The 12,322-nt window shown below is 33.1% G+C and overlaps 1 protein-coding gene across 4 annotated transcripts in view; it reads left to right on the forward strand.

Annotated features, from left to right (window-relative positions):
• LOC120348633 (kalirin-like) overlaps nucleotides 1-12,322 on the forward strand; it is a 103,559-nt gene that overhangs the window by 70,612 nt on the left and 20,625 nt on the right. For all 4 annotated transcript variants that reach the window (XM_039418807.2, XM_039418808.2, XM_039418812.2 and 1 more), the window contains 2 exons: nucleotides 10,626-10,742; nucleotides 12,128-12,222. In XM_039418807.2, the coding sequence (XP_039274741.2) occupies nucleotides 10,626-10,742; nucleotides 12,128-12,222 (212 nt within the window). The remainder of the gene's footprint in view (nucleotides 1-10,625; nucleotides 10,743-12,127; nucleotides 12,223-12,322) is intronic.

A 12,322-nucleotide genomic window follows, 5' to 3' on the forward strand; every position in this document is an offset into this window, starting at 1 on the left:
GGTATTATCACGCATCGTTGTTCGATAGCAATGTCACCAATTATCGGCCATAATACTGAATGCATTTCAATTGCCTTGTGTTATTGCTAAAGCTTTCTAAACTCTCGTCTTGCGTGAAGAAAATCTCATTACGTAGTATTTTGTCATCACCGTTTGTAGGAACAAGAATGTCGTTAAGGTCTTTGCACTTGTAAAACTGTCATTTCTTATATATACATAAGAAAAGGGAAACTTCGTGCGAAGTGAGTTAGACTCCAAAGATAAGATTTAGTCAGTTGAGTAAAGGTGCATTGAACTCTTATATTAAATTACGACAAAGGTGATACATTGTGTTTGATTGTCTGGGGATTCAGATTTCTACTTGCCCTAGAAATGCTAACAAGTATTTGGAATGGCCAAATTCGCCATTTTGGATCTATTGAGATGAAACTATAAGGTTGTTTCACTATTTCCAGAAGTTCAAGTTGTCATGTTGAAACTCCCGTAGTGTGTGTACCAGGTTAGGTTTAGGCCATAATTTTATTCCTTATTTTAGTTCTATTACGAGATCGGGGACTGTCTGTGTTAGCCAAGTGAATATACCCCCTGCCCATAGGTTTCAGTCCCTTTACACCTCCCATATTGGTACACACACTTCTGGAGCGCCGTTATGTTTAGAAACATTATATCCTGTGAGCTTAGACAGAGATAACCTAACTTTCGTTTCCTTGCGTCGTTAGCATTGCTAAAGTAGTTATCTAGTTAGGAATCATCTCTCAACTCCTTTTGTTATTAAAATCTTAATGCGAGAAATCCTTTGTGAGTTTTACATGCTTTCTAGCCAAACCTATCAGGTTAAAGGTGTTGGTTTAGTTTACCTTACCATTGTTTTTATTGTACAAGCGAGGACGCAAATATAAGACTGAGAGATATGATTTTATATAAACATGCTTGGTATAGTATATCGGAAAGGTATAGCGACCCTGCTTCGGTTAATTTGATGGATAGGGCCCAATAAGTCTAACTGTCGTGTGTCAAAATAGTTGTTTTGGTGAAGGATTATACTCTTTATACTCTTATATTCTTTCAGTCATTGGCCTAAAATTATATAAAGACGTAACGTTTGGGTTTCTTGAGTTTTAACAAAATTCGACTGTCGGTGTTTTTCACCTAGAAATGTATGTGCCGCATGCATTTCTATGCTTGGTTTGGCAAACTGTTCCACATAGCTCTGCTTTACTACTTGCACATGTAGAATAAAGAAATACTGGAGCGTGGTAGTATAAGATATCCGAAGAGGGATATTGTATGGCAATTATGTTTTTTCCGCACTTTCACATTTTTGACTATAATTGATGATAATTACTTTTGAATGCTTGATGCCTATATACTATTGATGGGTTCTATTTCTATGAAAGAAAAAGATGCCCAATGCGGAAATCAGTTTGTTTGCGTCTCTCATTATCATAATCTCCAAAGCGTTTCAATATTTGCTTCCAAATAAAACCTCACCTTTCCTCATGGCTGAAGATGTGACGCTCCTTGTCAACCTAGAACCAATTTACTTAAAGAAAAAGTCGAACAAAAAAAATCAGTTATTTTACTAGCATTTATGAGTATTCAAGATCAAGTGTAATCTTGTTATAGGTTAGAAGTATAGCTTAACATTCAGAAAGTGAATATTGGTAAATAGGTTATATTTTTTCTATAATAAGTACATTTTGAGCCCCGTAAATTCTTGGATTTCCTCAAGGTTTCTCTTGAAAATTCGACAACCGTGAATACGTTCCATCATCGATACAGTCGGCATGTTTTTTATTTAGAAGATAATTGATGAGCTTTTTACCAATCTGATATTTAAGTTTGTAATAGATTGTTTCAAACGTTTTGAGAGATTTTTATGAAACATGAGGTTTTTTATCTCAGGCGTGCGAAATATACAATGCACTATGGGCTGCTTGAGGTATGGTAGTAAAAAATGGTAATGGAGTAGAGTTTGGAGTTTTATACCAGAAATTATTGTTCGTCACATTTTCAAGCAATGCGTATAAGATACTCAATGGCAAGACTTCTCGAACTGATCTCTCGATGATATTACTACCAAGTACTGGTGTTACGACCTACTATACCTAGATTTCACCAGTTTAACATCAAAATTGAAATCATTATTACGTCACTTATGACGGTCGGAGACTTATTTTTCACAAATTATCCGGTACATTGTAGAAGAGCCCGCAAGTGTGGAGAGTCTTTAAAACGATGCCACAGATCAGGAAGGTTTGAGGATCACTGCCTAATCGATCGGCAATATAGGCCAGAACAAATAGGCTGCCTAAATGTTCTGGTTTAGGAAGTGATTTAATTACGCCCCAAATTCGTATCCTCATAATGATTGAGAGTATGTCGGTGTTAAATTACGGGAAGCTGATAACTGTATTAATGTATATCTTGTGAGCATTACCCAACGTTAATATATCTTTTGTTTTCGGCGGTCCAGAAGTGTGTGTACCAATATGGAGGTAACTAATTTTCGCCTACTTTTTCATTAAGTTGTGTAAAGGAACTGAAAGCTATGGGCAGGGGGTATATTCACTAATATAATTACCAGATAATCGTGTATCCGGTGAAGTATATTTATTTTTGTATGAAACGATGCCTTTGATTGCCGGACCGTGAATTGGTATTGTCACAGCTGTCGCGTTTAATCATTTTTATGATAGCGGTGGTCGACCGCTTATAATGTATTGCCTATTAGGTTTCACCCCCCAAGCTAAAATATGGTTGCGTGTTATGGAGGTCAGAATAAAGATTTATTATTTTTTACTTTGGAGAAAGGGCTCAAAATCGACTGCCTATGGAAGAAAGAATGATTACCTAAGAATAAATTTTGGCGCCCTAGAAGTGTGTGTATCAATATGGAGGTAACTAATTTTGTTCGCCTACTTTACATCAAGTTGTGTAAAGGACGGAAGCCTATGGGTAGGGGATATATTCACTTGGCTAACACAAGCAGTCCCCAAACTCGTAATAGAAATAAAATAAGGAAAATCAAAATAAAATTATGGCCTAACCCTAACCCGATACACACACTATGAGAGAACCGAATTTTCAACCTTCAACATGTGTGGATGCAGTAGCACATGTAGAGTGAGATAGGGAGTAAAGCGCCAAACCAGAGAACTGATACCAGTTTAAAAAGTCGATTTCATGTTACTTTCAATCAGCGCTAGGTTGAGTCGGAAAAAGGTACCTACCCTTCATAAAACGAGCACTGGAATTGGGTATTTTTCGTTGCATATTTAGTTATTTACTCATATTTTGGAGTGAGAAAAAATGCCTTTTCGAGATTTTAGTCTTATATACGTCACTGAGCGGTATCGCGTTCGATATCAATACCTGTCCGAGACTTTTACTTGATCCATATCATAACTGTATTTATGATAGAATTATATTAAAGGCTACTTACTTATTCTCTTGTCGGGCTAATTGAGGAGTTGTCCCACACGTCCACACGAGACCGCATATAATGCGATAAGTACAAGGATTAAAATGCGGTTTTGTGTGATCCGGAACATTTTCTTGACTCCCCTCTTCGACGCACATCAGAAAGTGAAACATGACATGACAGCCGAAACCGACTACATAAATAACGTAACATAAGGCAGTGGCTTCCAACTGCTTTAATATTGTACTCTCAAGTATTCCCCAGATATTTGCATACACGATGAAAATTTAAGTAAACATCTTACGGATTGAATCGTAATTTAGTCAAATTTGAGTCAAGTTATATATATATATAATCACATGTATTATGTATTTAAAAACTGCGTGTTGGTGATGCATATTAACATTGTTTGAAAACGAGAGTAGCGAGAGAAAAATGTAATTAACTCTCCCGAATTTGATATCTGTGTTACGCGTATTTTTAAACAACGTCCGTCGTTTAATTGTAAGGTTATACTCGTTATAAGTGATGTTGTAGTATATATATGCAATCGGATACAGAATCGGGCTGGGGGCTTGTTAATTTCAAGCTTTTAATCCCAAAACAATAAACTGTGAGATAAATTCAAATTTTGTATCCCGCTGAATATCGGATAGGGATAATTTGAAGCTTTTGGGCTTGTATATTTTGATTCTAGATTAAAAAGAAAAGTATATCTACTACGGGTCCTTGGTATAGTCTGTCGTGCAAGCTTTTGGGATTGTTTATTTTGCTTATGGATTAAAAAAAAAGTGTACCTACGCAGGGTCCTTGGTGTAGTCTCCCGTGCATAGTTTTTTTCTTGTTCATTTTGATTATAGATTAAAAAGAAAAGTGTACCTACGCAGGGTCCTTGGTGTAGTCTCTCGTGTTACAAGCCATAAATTAATGTTTATCTACTCATGTAGCTCAGCTACGGACAGTTTAATATCCTTGTATTTAACACGTCTGTGTATTAGCTAACTGGTGTAACATTTTAACTTGTGATCGCTAATAACGCGTGAGATAGCAAACAGTCTTAGCTCGTAATTAAGCCTTACAGGATATTTGTAAAAAAAAGTTTTGTTCTAGTAATAAAAGTAACATAGCGTGTTCTTGAAGTCATTTATCAAACGCAAGTTATGACTTGATGAAGTTGAGTTAGGAATATTTCCGATGGGAATTCGTTTTGTAAGTATACTAGCAAAGGTTATTAGTTATTCCGAGAGAGAATCGAAAGAATTCGGAAATTAAGAATTTTGGACATAGAATTAATGTCTTGAAACTGTTTTTTTTTTGTACATTTTTACGTAATATAACTCTTCGTGATTTTGATTTTGCTTCCTGGAAGGTTAATTGGTTATAAAAATTCTTATTTTATTCTTCAAAGACTAAGTGAAATATGAATCTTGCTGTAGACATACGCAAATGTATTTTTGGTTTCTTCAGACAAACATAATCTAAGTAATTCTGATTTTGTTATTACAAATACTTCTTATTTTATTTTTCACATTTCTTAATTTTTTCTGAAGACGAATTCCTATCAAATAATTCTTTTTCGCTGGATAAGTGTTCCCATACAATTTTTTTTTATGTTAGACTAAACATCCTAGCTAGCATGTTGATATTGTATTGAAATATTAAGATGATTTTAATGATGATGGATATATGTAGTAATTTGTATTTTTACAAATGATTTAGTAGTAGAAAAAAATCGAATTAAAGTTGGAATTAGACCTGTAGGAACACGATTTTCGCTGTTAATGAGTAACCCTCGATCAAACAATAATCACAAACAAAAATAGCGCCTTGTTTACTAATAACAAAGTAATTAATAATATTTCGAATTATCTTTAATTTGGCATGGACCGGAACTACATTTTACTTACTTTATTGACGTTTCTTGCTTGATCGACTTCGCCTCAGATTGGAGTCGGTAAGTTAACGACCCAGGCTAGTTAGCCCAGGTGGAAGGTATTCCGTTTCTAATGGATTTCTTGGAGGGATTTTTAAGCGTTTTTGAGGTTTAAGTATTGGTTTAGATGTGAGTTCATGAGCATGTCATTTAGAAACTTGAGAATTATTTTGAAAATCAGAATTTTTTTATTATTTTATACTAGCGTTGTACGAAAGCGTTTATTTTAAACGGAATTTAAAAGTTTTTTAGATTTCAAATACTCGATACTCAAATTTTCATTTGTGATGTGAAATAACGAATATTGTGAAATTTTGAAGTTAATGGATTTTTTGTTTCGATTTTGTTCATAAATTCAATTCTGATTTACGTTTTTCCTATGTTTTCTCTCGTGACCTTAACTTTGCTCAGACGTGTTAAATGTCAATGTTGCACTGAAATGAATATTTCACGTTGTTTGGGCTTTTCTTAAATGTCAATCGAAATATTCGTAGAATAAGGTTACAGTACTCCGAGCTTGTGTTCAGGGCTGGGGAGTCGATGAAATTTCACAATCAACTTCGAATCCGGATTGAAAATAAATTGACTCCAAATCCGGATTAAAAAAACTTCGACTCAGACTCTGAGTTGAGGAATATTTAGACTCAAGCTCCGAGCACAGAGAAAATCAAATTTTGATAAGAAAACCTTTGGCGTATGCCTTCTTTGATAGACTATTAAAAAAGCTTAGTAAAATAAATTCTTTTTTGAAATTCGGTAGAAATGTTCTATTCTTTTTATAACCGTGAAGATTCTAAAATTCCGACTCCTGGAATTAAGCATTCCGACTCCGGTGAAAGTAAGCCAAAATCGACTCGACGGCCATGTTTATATCTGGTATTTTTTATATGACTTCGTCTTGCGGTATATTATTGTCCTACGTTTGTGAACATAGTGCCTTCATGGCTTTTAGCGATAATGGTTATTTATATTATCTCTACTATTTTTTGGATACGCCTTCGTTTTAGGGTTGATTGTTGTATTTCATTTCTGAACCTTTATAGCTTTTAACGATAATGGTTATTTATATTATGTCCATTGGAAATCAATTGTCCGTGGTAATTTCTATTCCTTCGATACATTCAAGCTTTAGGCCACCGATAATATTTCAAGTTGCGTTTCGTTTTTTTATATATTTTTGGAAATTCTTTCACGCCGCATTCCGTTTCGCATGAACAACATGTTTTTAGCGAATTTTTCTAGATTTACCAAGATCATTGTAACAAAAGAAAATAACAGGTTTGCTTGCCAAGTAGCAACTGCGACAGTAATATAGCACTTGGGAAAGTCAATTTCGAATGAAATAACAGTAGTTGTCGAAATACTAGGTTTCCCTCTATCGTGCGTTTTTACAATATAGCATTCGGGTCAATTTTCTTGAGTTATCGTCTAATTTGAGATGACGTGTATCGAGTTGAGCAGGATTTAGTATAGGATCTAGCGTGATTAGGTATAGATTGTAGGATGGTTATTATTTGTTCGGGCATACATCAAGTACGTGTATCTGAAACGAATCATCAACTATCTACGGTATTTCCATACCCGATATGGACTGTTAGCCGGATGAGAGGCCGTGATCTGTTATATATATAAATATATATACATCATTGAGCCGAGCCATCTTATCACCTTTCTTCTCCCCCGGGATGAAAATACCAAGACTCACTTTATCCTATATCATGATTGATCAAATTTATTAATTGAGAACATAAATGTCGCGAAATTAAATTTTAACAATTTAAATTAATTTTGAAAACACAATGTTTCCCTGCATTTTGAAATCGCCCTTTTTATATGGAAGTTTGTTCAACGCAATGTTAACGCAACGCTGAAGCGTCTACAAATGTCATAACTATGTAGGTAGAATTATGGGTACTCCCGTAGTGTGTGTACGGTTAGGCCATAAGTTTATTCCGATTTTAGTTCTATTACGAGTTCGGCAACTGTTTGTGTTAGCCAAGTGAATATCCATCTCCCTGCCCATAGGTTTCAATCCCTTTGCACAACTTGATGTAAAATAGGCGAACAAAATTAGTTACCTCCGTATTGGTACGCACACTTCTGGAGCGCCGAATTATGGCGTGAAATTACACGTTGTAAATGATTTCAAGTCAATACAATCTGGAAAAAACAATGAGATAGTGAATTAAAAATAAATGAAATTCCGCCAAAATCTTTTGACACGCTTCTTAAACGGCGATGTTAAATTAAAAGAAAAATCTTCGAGTTTCGGTTATCGATTCAATCAGAATTTACCTTCCAATTAAAACCGAAACAGTATTTCACGATATTTGATTTATCATCCAAATTGATTTTTTAAAATCACCGCAACGTCGCATTTTCTTTTAAAACAACCAAATGAAATTTATTATATTTATACTTCATAATGCATATGATACATGAATGACCTCATTTACTTTCGTTCGCATCATTTAAGCATGGCCCATTGATGCAACAAGTGTCTGTGACGTCATAGAAATATAATTACGCAAACCCGGCTGCTATTAAACCATGTATTATGATGTAAGAGTCATCAAATCGTTTATTTTATTTACACGAGCGCCTTTTTTTAACGTGAACATATGTTGCACATATATAGGTTGCAATATCGCAAAGCATATAGTTTCATTATGAAAAGTGTACGCTTGGGAAAGATTCATACATATATTTAAATTGCCGAAGTACATTTTTGAAACTGTCCCTCAATGTTTTTTGCATCAGTCTTTGTATATAATATTAAATATATGAACTTAATGTTTATTTCGACTTTATGATTAGCATAACAGTAAATAAAATATTAAAATGAAAACGAGTAAGTAATTAGAAAATCGAATCATCTTAGTTTATCTTTGAAAATAAATCAGTGTCAGATGATTAAAATCAATAATGAAGTTTTCTAATAATTACTTTTGACTTAATTTCGTTTTATAGTGAAAAAATGTGCTTCATTTATCTAAGTAGTATGAATATGATAATCAACTATTCTCACCTTGCTTAGTAGATATAATTTGATTTAGAATTACTGCTGGACCTGCAAGCAATGTTGAGTAGAAATCTCTAAACCCCGAGTCACAGGTCATATGAGTGTCGAGTTGAGTTTGAAATTGAGTACATGATTGAGTTGATTGCTTGCTTCGAACTACCGTAATTATCATTAAAAACCATCTCAATATAGACAAAAGTAGGAGTGAAATTAACAATATTTAAAACTCAGGTAATAAATATTGCATAAACACTCTCAACAATCACCAAGGGAATAAATGTAAATAGTCATTATATGGAAAGTAATGCAAAAATCTATACTCCTAATTAATATTTCCCAGAGAGCTACCAAATTAACCATACATAAGGTTGTATGGATTTTCGTCAAATAATAAAGCAAGGATTATATAAATGGAAATAATCCAATTATCAGACTGTACGTTTAAGATCATGATTTTATCTTATTGTATTACATAATGTTCAATGGTTAGGACTTTAGAAGCTTGTATTTCAAGCGCTAGTATTTCAATTATAATTATAGAATCAGGTATTATTCAGATTGAATTTTGAGGATTTTATTATTTCATTTGAGCTATATACTGCTTTAAGTAAGATAGAAATGTGTTTTCATTTTGCTATTTGTGATTCATCACAATTTTGAATATTTTATTTGAAAGGCTGTTAAGAAAAATCGTGATATTTAGCAGTAATTATAAAGTAACTATTGTCAATTCTATTGAATCAATTTTTTTTTTGAATTAAAATTTCAAGTTTTGTTGAATAAAGTTATTAGAACGCTCGTAACTGGGGTTGTGCTTCAGAATTTTTATTAGTATTTTTCACTTCAAAATTTTCAATGTTTATGCTCAGTTTTATTCGGTAGTTTGCTTCAAGCTTCAATTGTTGGCATGGCTTACTGAACTAATCATGATTTGATGTTCTCCTTTCCTCTTTGTATAGAATTCAGTAATAATATGTAATAGATGTTCCATATGGAATGCTAAATAAAATAGTGATATAATGTACAAATAAAATGGCAACTTCTTTCAGAGAATTTTTGCGTCTCTGTGCTGACTGTGGTAAACCTAAAACAGGTAAATCATCCATCTAAATTGATTAGCAGGAAATAATTAATCAACAAGATGATACATACATGTATTACTCTCCTAGCCTTACTGATTTGTTTGGTATCGGAGTCATATTCTCAAACTTTTTGGAATAAAGAGTCTAAATGAGGGTTTAATTCGGAATTCTCTGGATTTAGAATTTTAGGCCATGGTGATAATTAAAGTCAAAAAATTAAGAACAGAAACAAAAAGCATCAAGTTTACTAAGACTTGCATATGGCAATATCGAATTTAGGTTTCTGTTCGGAGTTGGACCCTGTGGGGTCGAGTCAAAGATTTTGTCAAACCAGAATCATAGCTGGTGTCATTTTAAAATGTTTCAGGGTTTGGAATTTTCTTTGAAATTCTGATTCTGATTCTGAAACATTCCTGATTTCTAGATAAAGTCTGGAAGAGAGTTTTTTTTCTATTTTCGATTACCCGATTTGTACTCACTACGAAAATCAAAATTTGCTATATTTTTTGTTTGTTTTTAAGTGATATCGCAATTTCCGCCATGAAATTTGTCATAAATCATGTTTTTACTGCTCAATGAATGAATGGGATATCCAAAATCGATTATATAGAAAAATTTTAGGAAAATAAATATTGAGATAATGAACATTCCTACCTGTTTGTTTCATTTGTGTAGTGTAGGTTTTGTTCCTTTGTGCATTGCTACACAGTATACACGCTGATTCATATAAAAAACAAATAAATATATATGGAAAGCGAAACAGTTTCATTCAAATAGCCACCTACACAAAAATTCACCTGCGCAGTAAATCAATAAGAATCATACTTTTATCATTTACGGAATATTACATAGGAACACTCTCTGGAAGTGGGTGACGTATTGTATCTAAAATTCTGTATTATGTTTTTAAAACTCAATAAATAAAAAATGAAAAAAAATATCGAAATGCGTAGTATATGTATCACTTATTAAAACAAGACGATATTTGTCTTCATTATGTATGCAAATTATTCAAATCAAGATATACATTATTGCATAATATGTTGAATGAAATAAAGTGAACTATTACAAATAATAACAAATTTTAATAATAACAAATTTAAAGTTCAATGGAAGTACAATTGTAAATAAGCATTAAATTTAACTTGTTTTTTTCTGTTACAGATCCAGATGTGTCTTCTTCCACATCTTCATTACCAGCATTATCAGGCAGATATGCAAAGAACAACAACACATCACAGGCTGGATCAACAGCGACTCTACCTCCCGAGAAAAAACAAGGTAATGGGACGAATACTTAGAACAGGGTTTCTCAAACTGGGCCCTTTGGGCCATGGAGGGATTTTTTAGGGCCACAAACAAATGTCTTCATAATTATTGTGAAACCGAAGTGCAATATTAAGTGTTCACCAATTAAAACTTAAAATTGTAGTTTTATTTTTATGCTGTAGTCACATTTTATGGAACATTCTTTAATTATCCGGTACATTGTAGCAGGGGGGTCACAAATGTTGAGAATCTTTGGTCGCCAAAGATCATGGAAGTTTGAGAACCACTGACTTAGAGTAATATACAAACACCTTTATTTGCAATCAAAAGCAGTATGACCGAGTCGCTCTCATAAACAAAATTGGTTTATGTATTAGATTTGAATAAGTTGTCAAAAAGTATCGTAAGTAAGCGCAGTGGCTGTCTTGGTATTGGAAATTAGAGTACATTTCTCTTATAATATGAAGAATTCTATAGAACGTACCGAATCGACTCCCAAACAACACACAATTCAGTGACTTGTGCTGATCTTCTTCAGAGAGAAGGTTTAAAATATTAATAAAAGACAAAAAAATTAGATGACTTTGGTATTGATATTATATATATTTATGAGCAAAACAAAATATATATACGGTATATATATATATAATCGCAGATTGTATATATAGTAAATCTACTGATTCATTGCGTTGAATGTGATATTCGTTTCGAACTTTGTTTTGCCCTCACATAGCAATGCACTTCTCTAAACCGTATGTTGTGATTCAATGAGTTCGTCTAATTTTAACATTGACACCATGGTGTTGATTGCGTGCGTCTTTCTGACCGTGGTTATGTCATCATTTGACATTAACAAGCAAGGAAATTATATAGCAAAAATATGACCTTGCTAAATAAAAATTTATCATTGCTGCTTATTTAGTTCGCAAAAAAAAATTAGTTCATACTTTTCATAAACATTGTCTTTTTTGTTCTGATATTAGTATAATTTTCTGATTTATAATCTTAAATCCAAATGCATTTATGCTTTGTAATTGAGTCAGCAGTTCGAATATATGATCCATTATGATTATATCTGAGGGAGAGAGAATTTATTGCTTTTGCCAAACCTAGAAAAAAAAAGTACCTGAATAAAAAAAAAAGGTACGAAGGTTTGATTCCTTTAATGATACGGCTGTTTAATTTTATCAGGGTCTGTTGCTGATTTTTCCTACAACTTTTAAAATATTCATGAATAAGTAAATATTTTCGTATTGAGACTACGAAATCAAAAACCACCAATTTTTTTTAGTTTTCCTTCAAATTACATTTAACGTTTCCCTTCACCACAAGCAATATGAATCACCGAAACTGTGACCTAATCTTAACGAAACTAATTTAATTTTTCTTATTCGCAGGGTTTTTAAAATGGTTGTCAACAGGAAAGAGGAAAGGTGCTGGCACTAATGCATCAATGGGTACATTGCCTCCTAAGTCACCCAAAGCAAGAAAGGTATTCCCTCAACTATTTTCTAGACATAATATATTTATTGCTAGACCATGACTATTTGGTTTTGATTTATGATATGGCCAGGCTAACACTTACGCAGCTG

This window comes from Styela clava, chromosome 1 (genome assembly GCF_964204865.1).
Source record: "Styela clava chromosome 1, kaStyClav1.hap1.2, whole genome shotgun sequence".
In the NCBI taxonomy this organism is placed as follows: Eukaryota; Metazoa; Chordata; class Ascidiacea; order Stolidobranchia; family Styelidae; genus Styela; species Styela clava.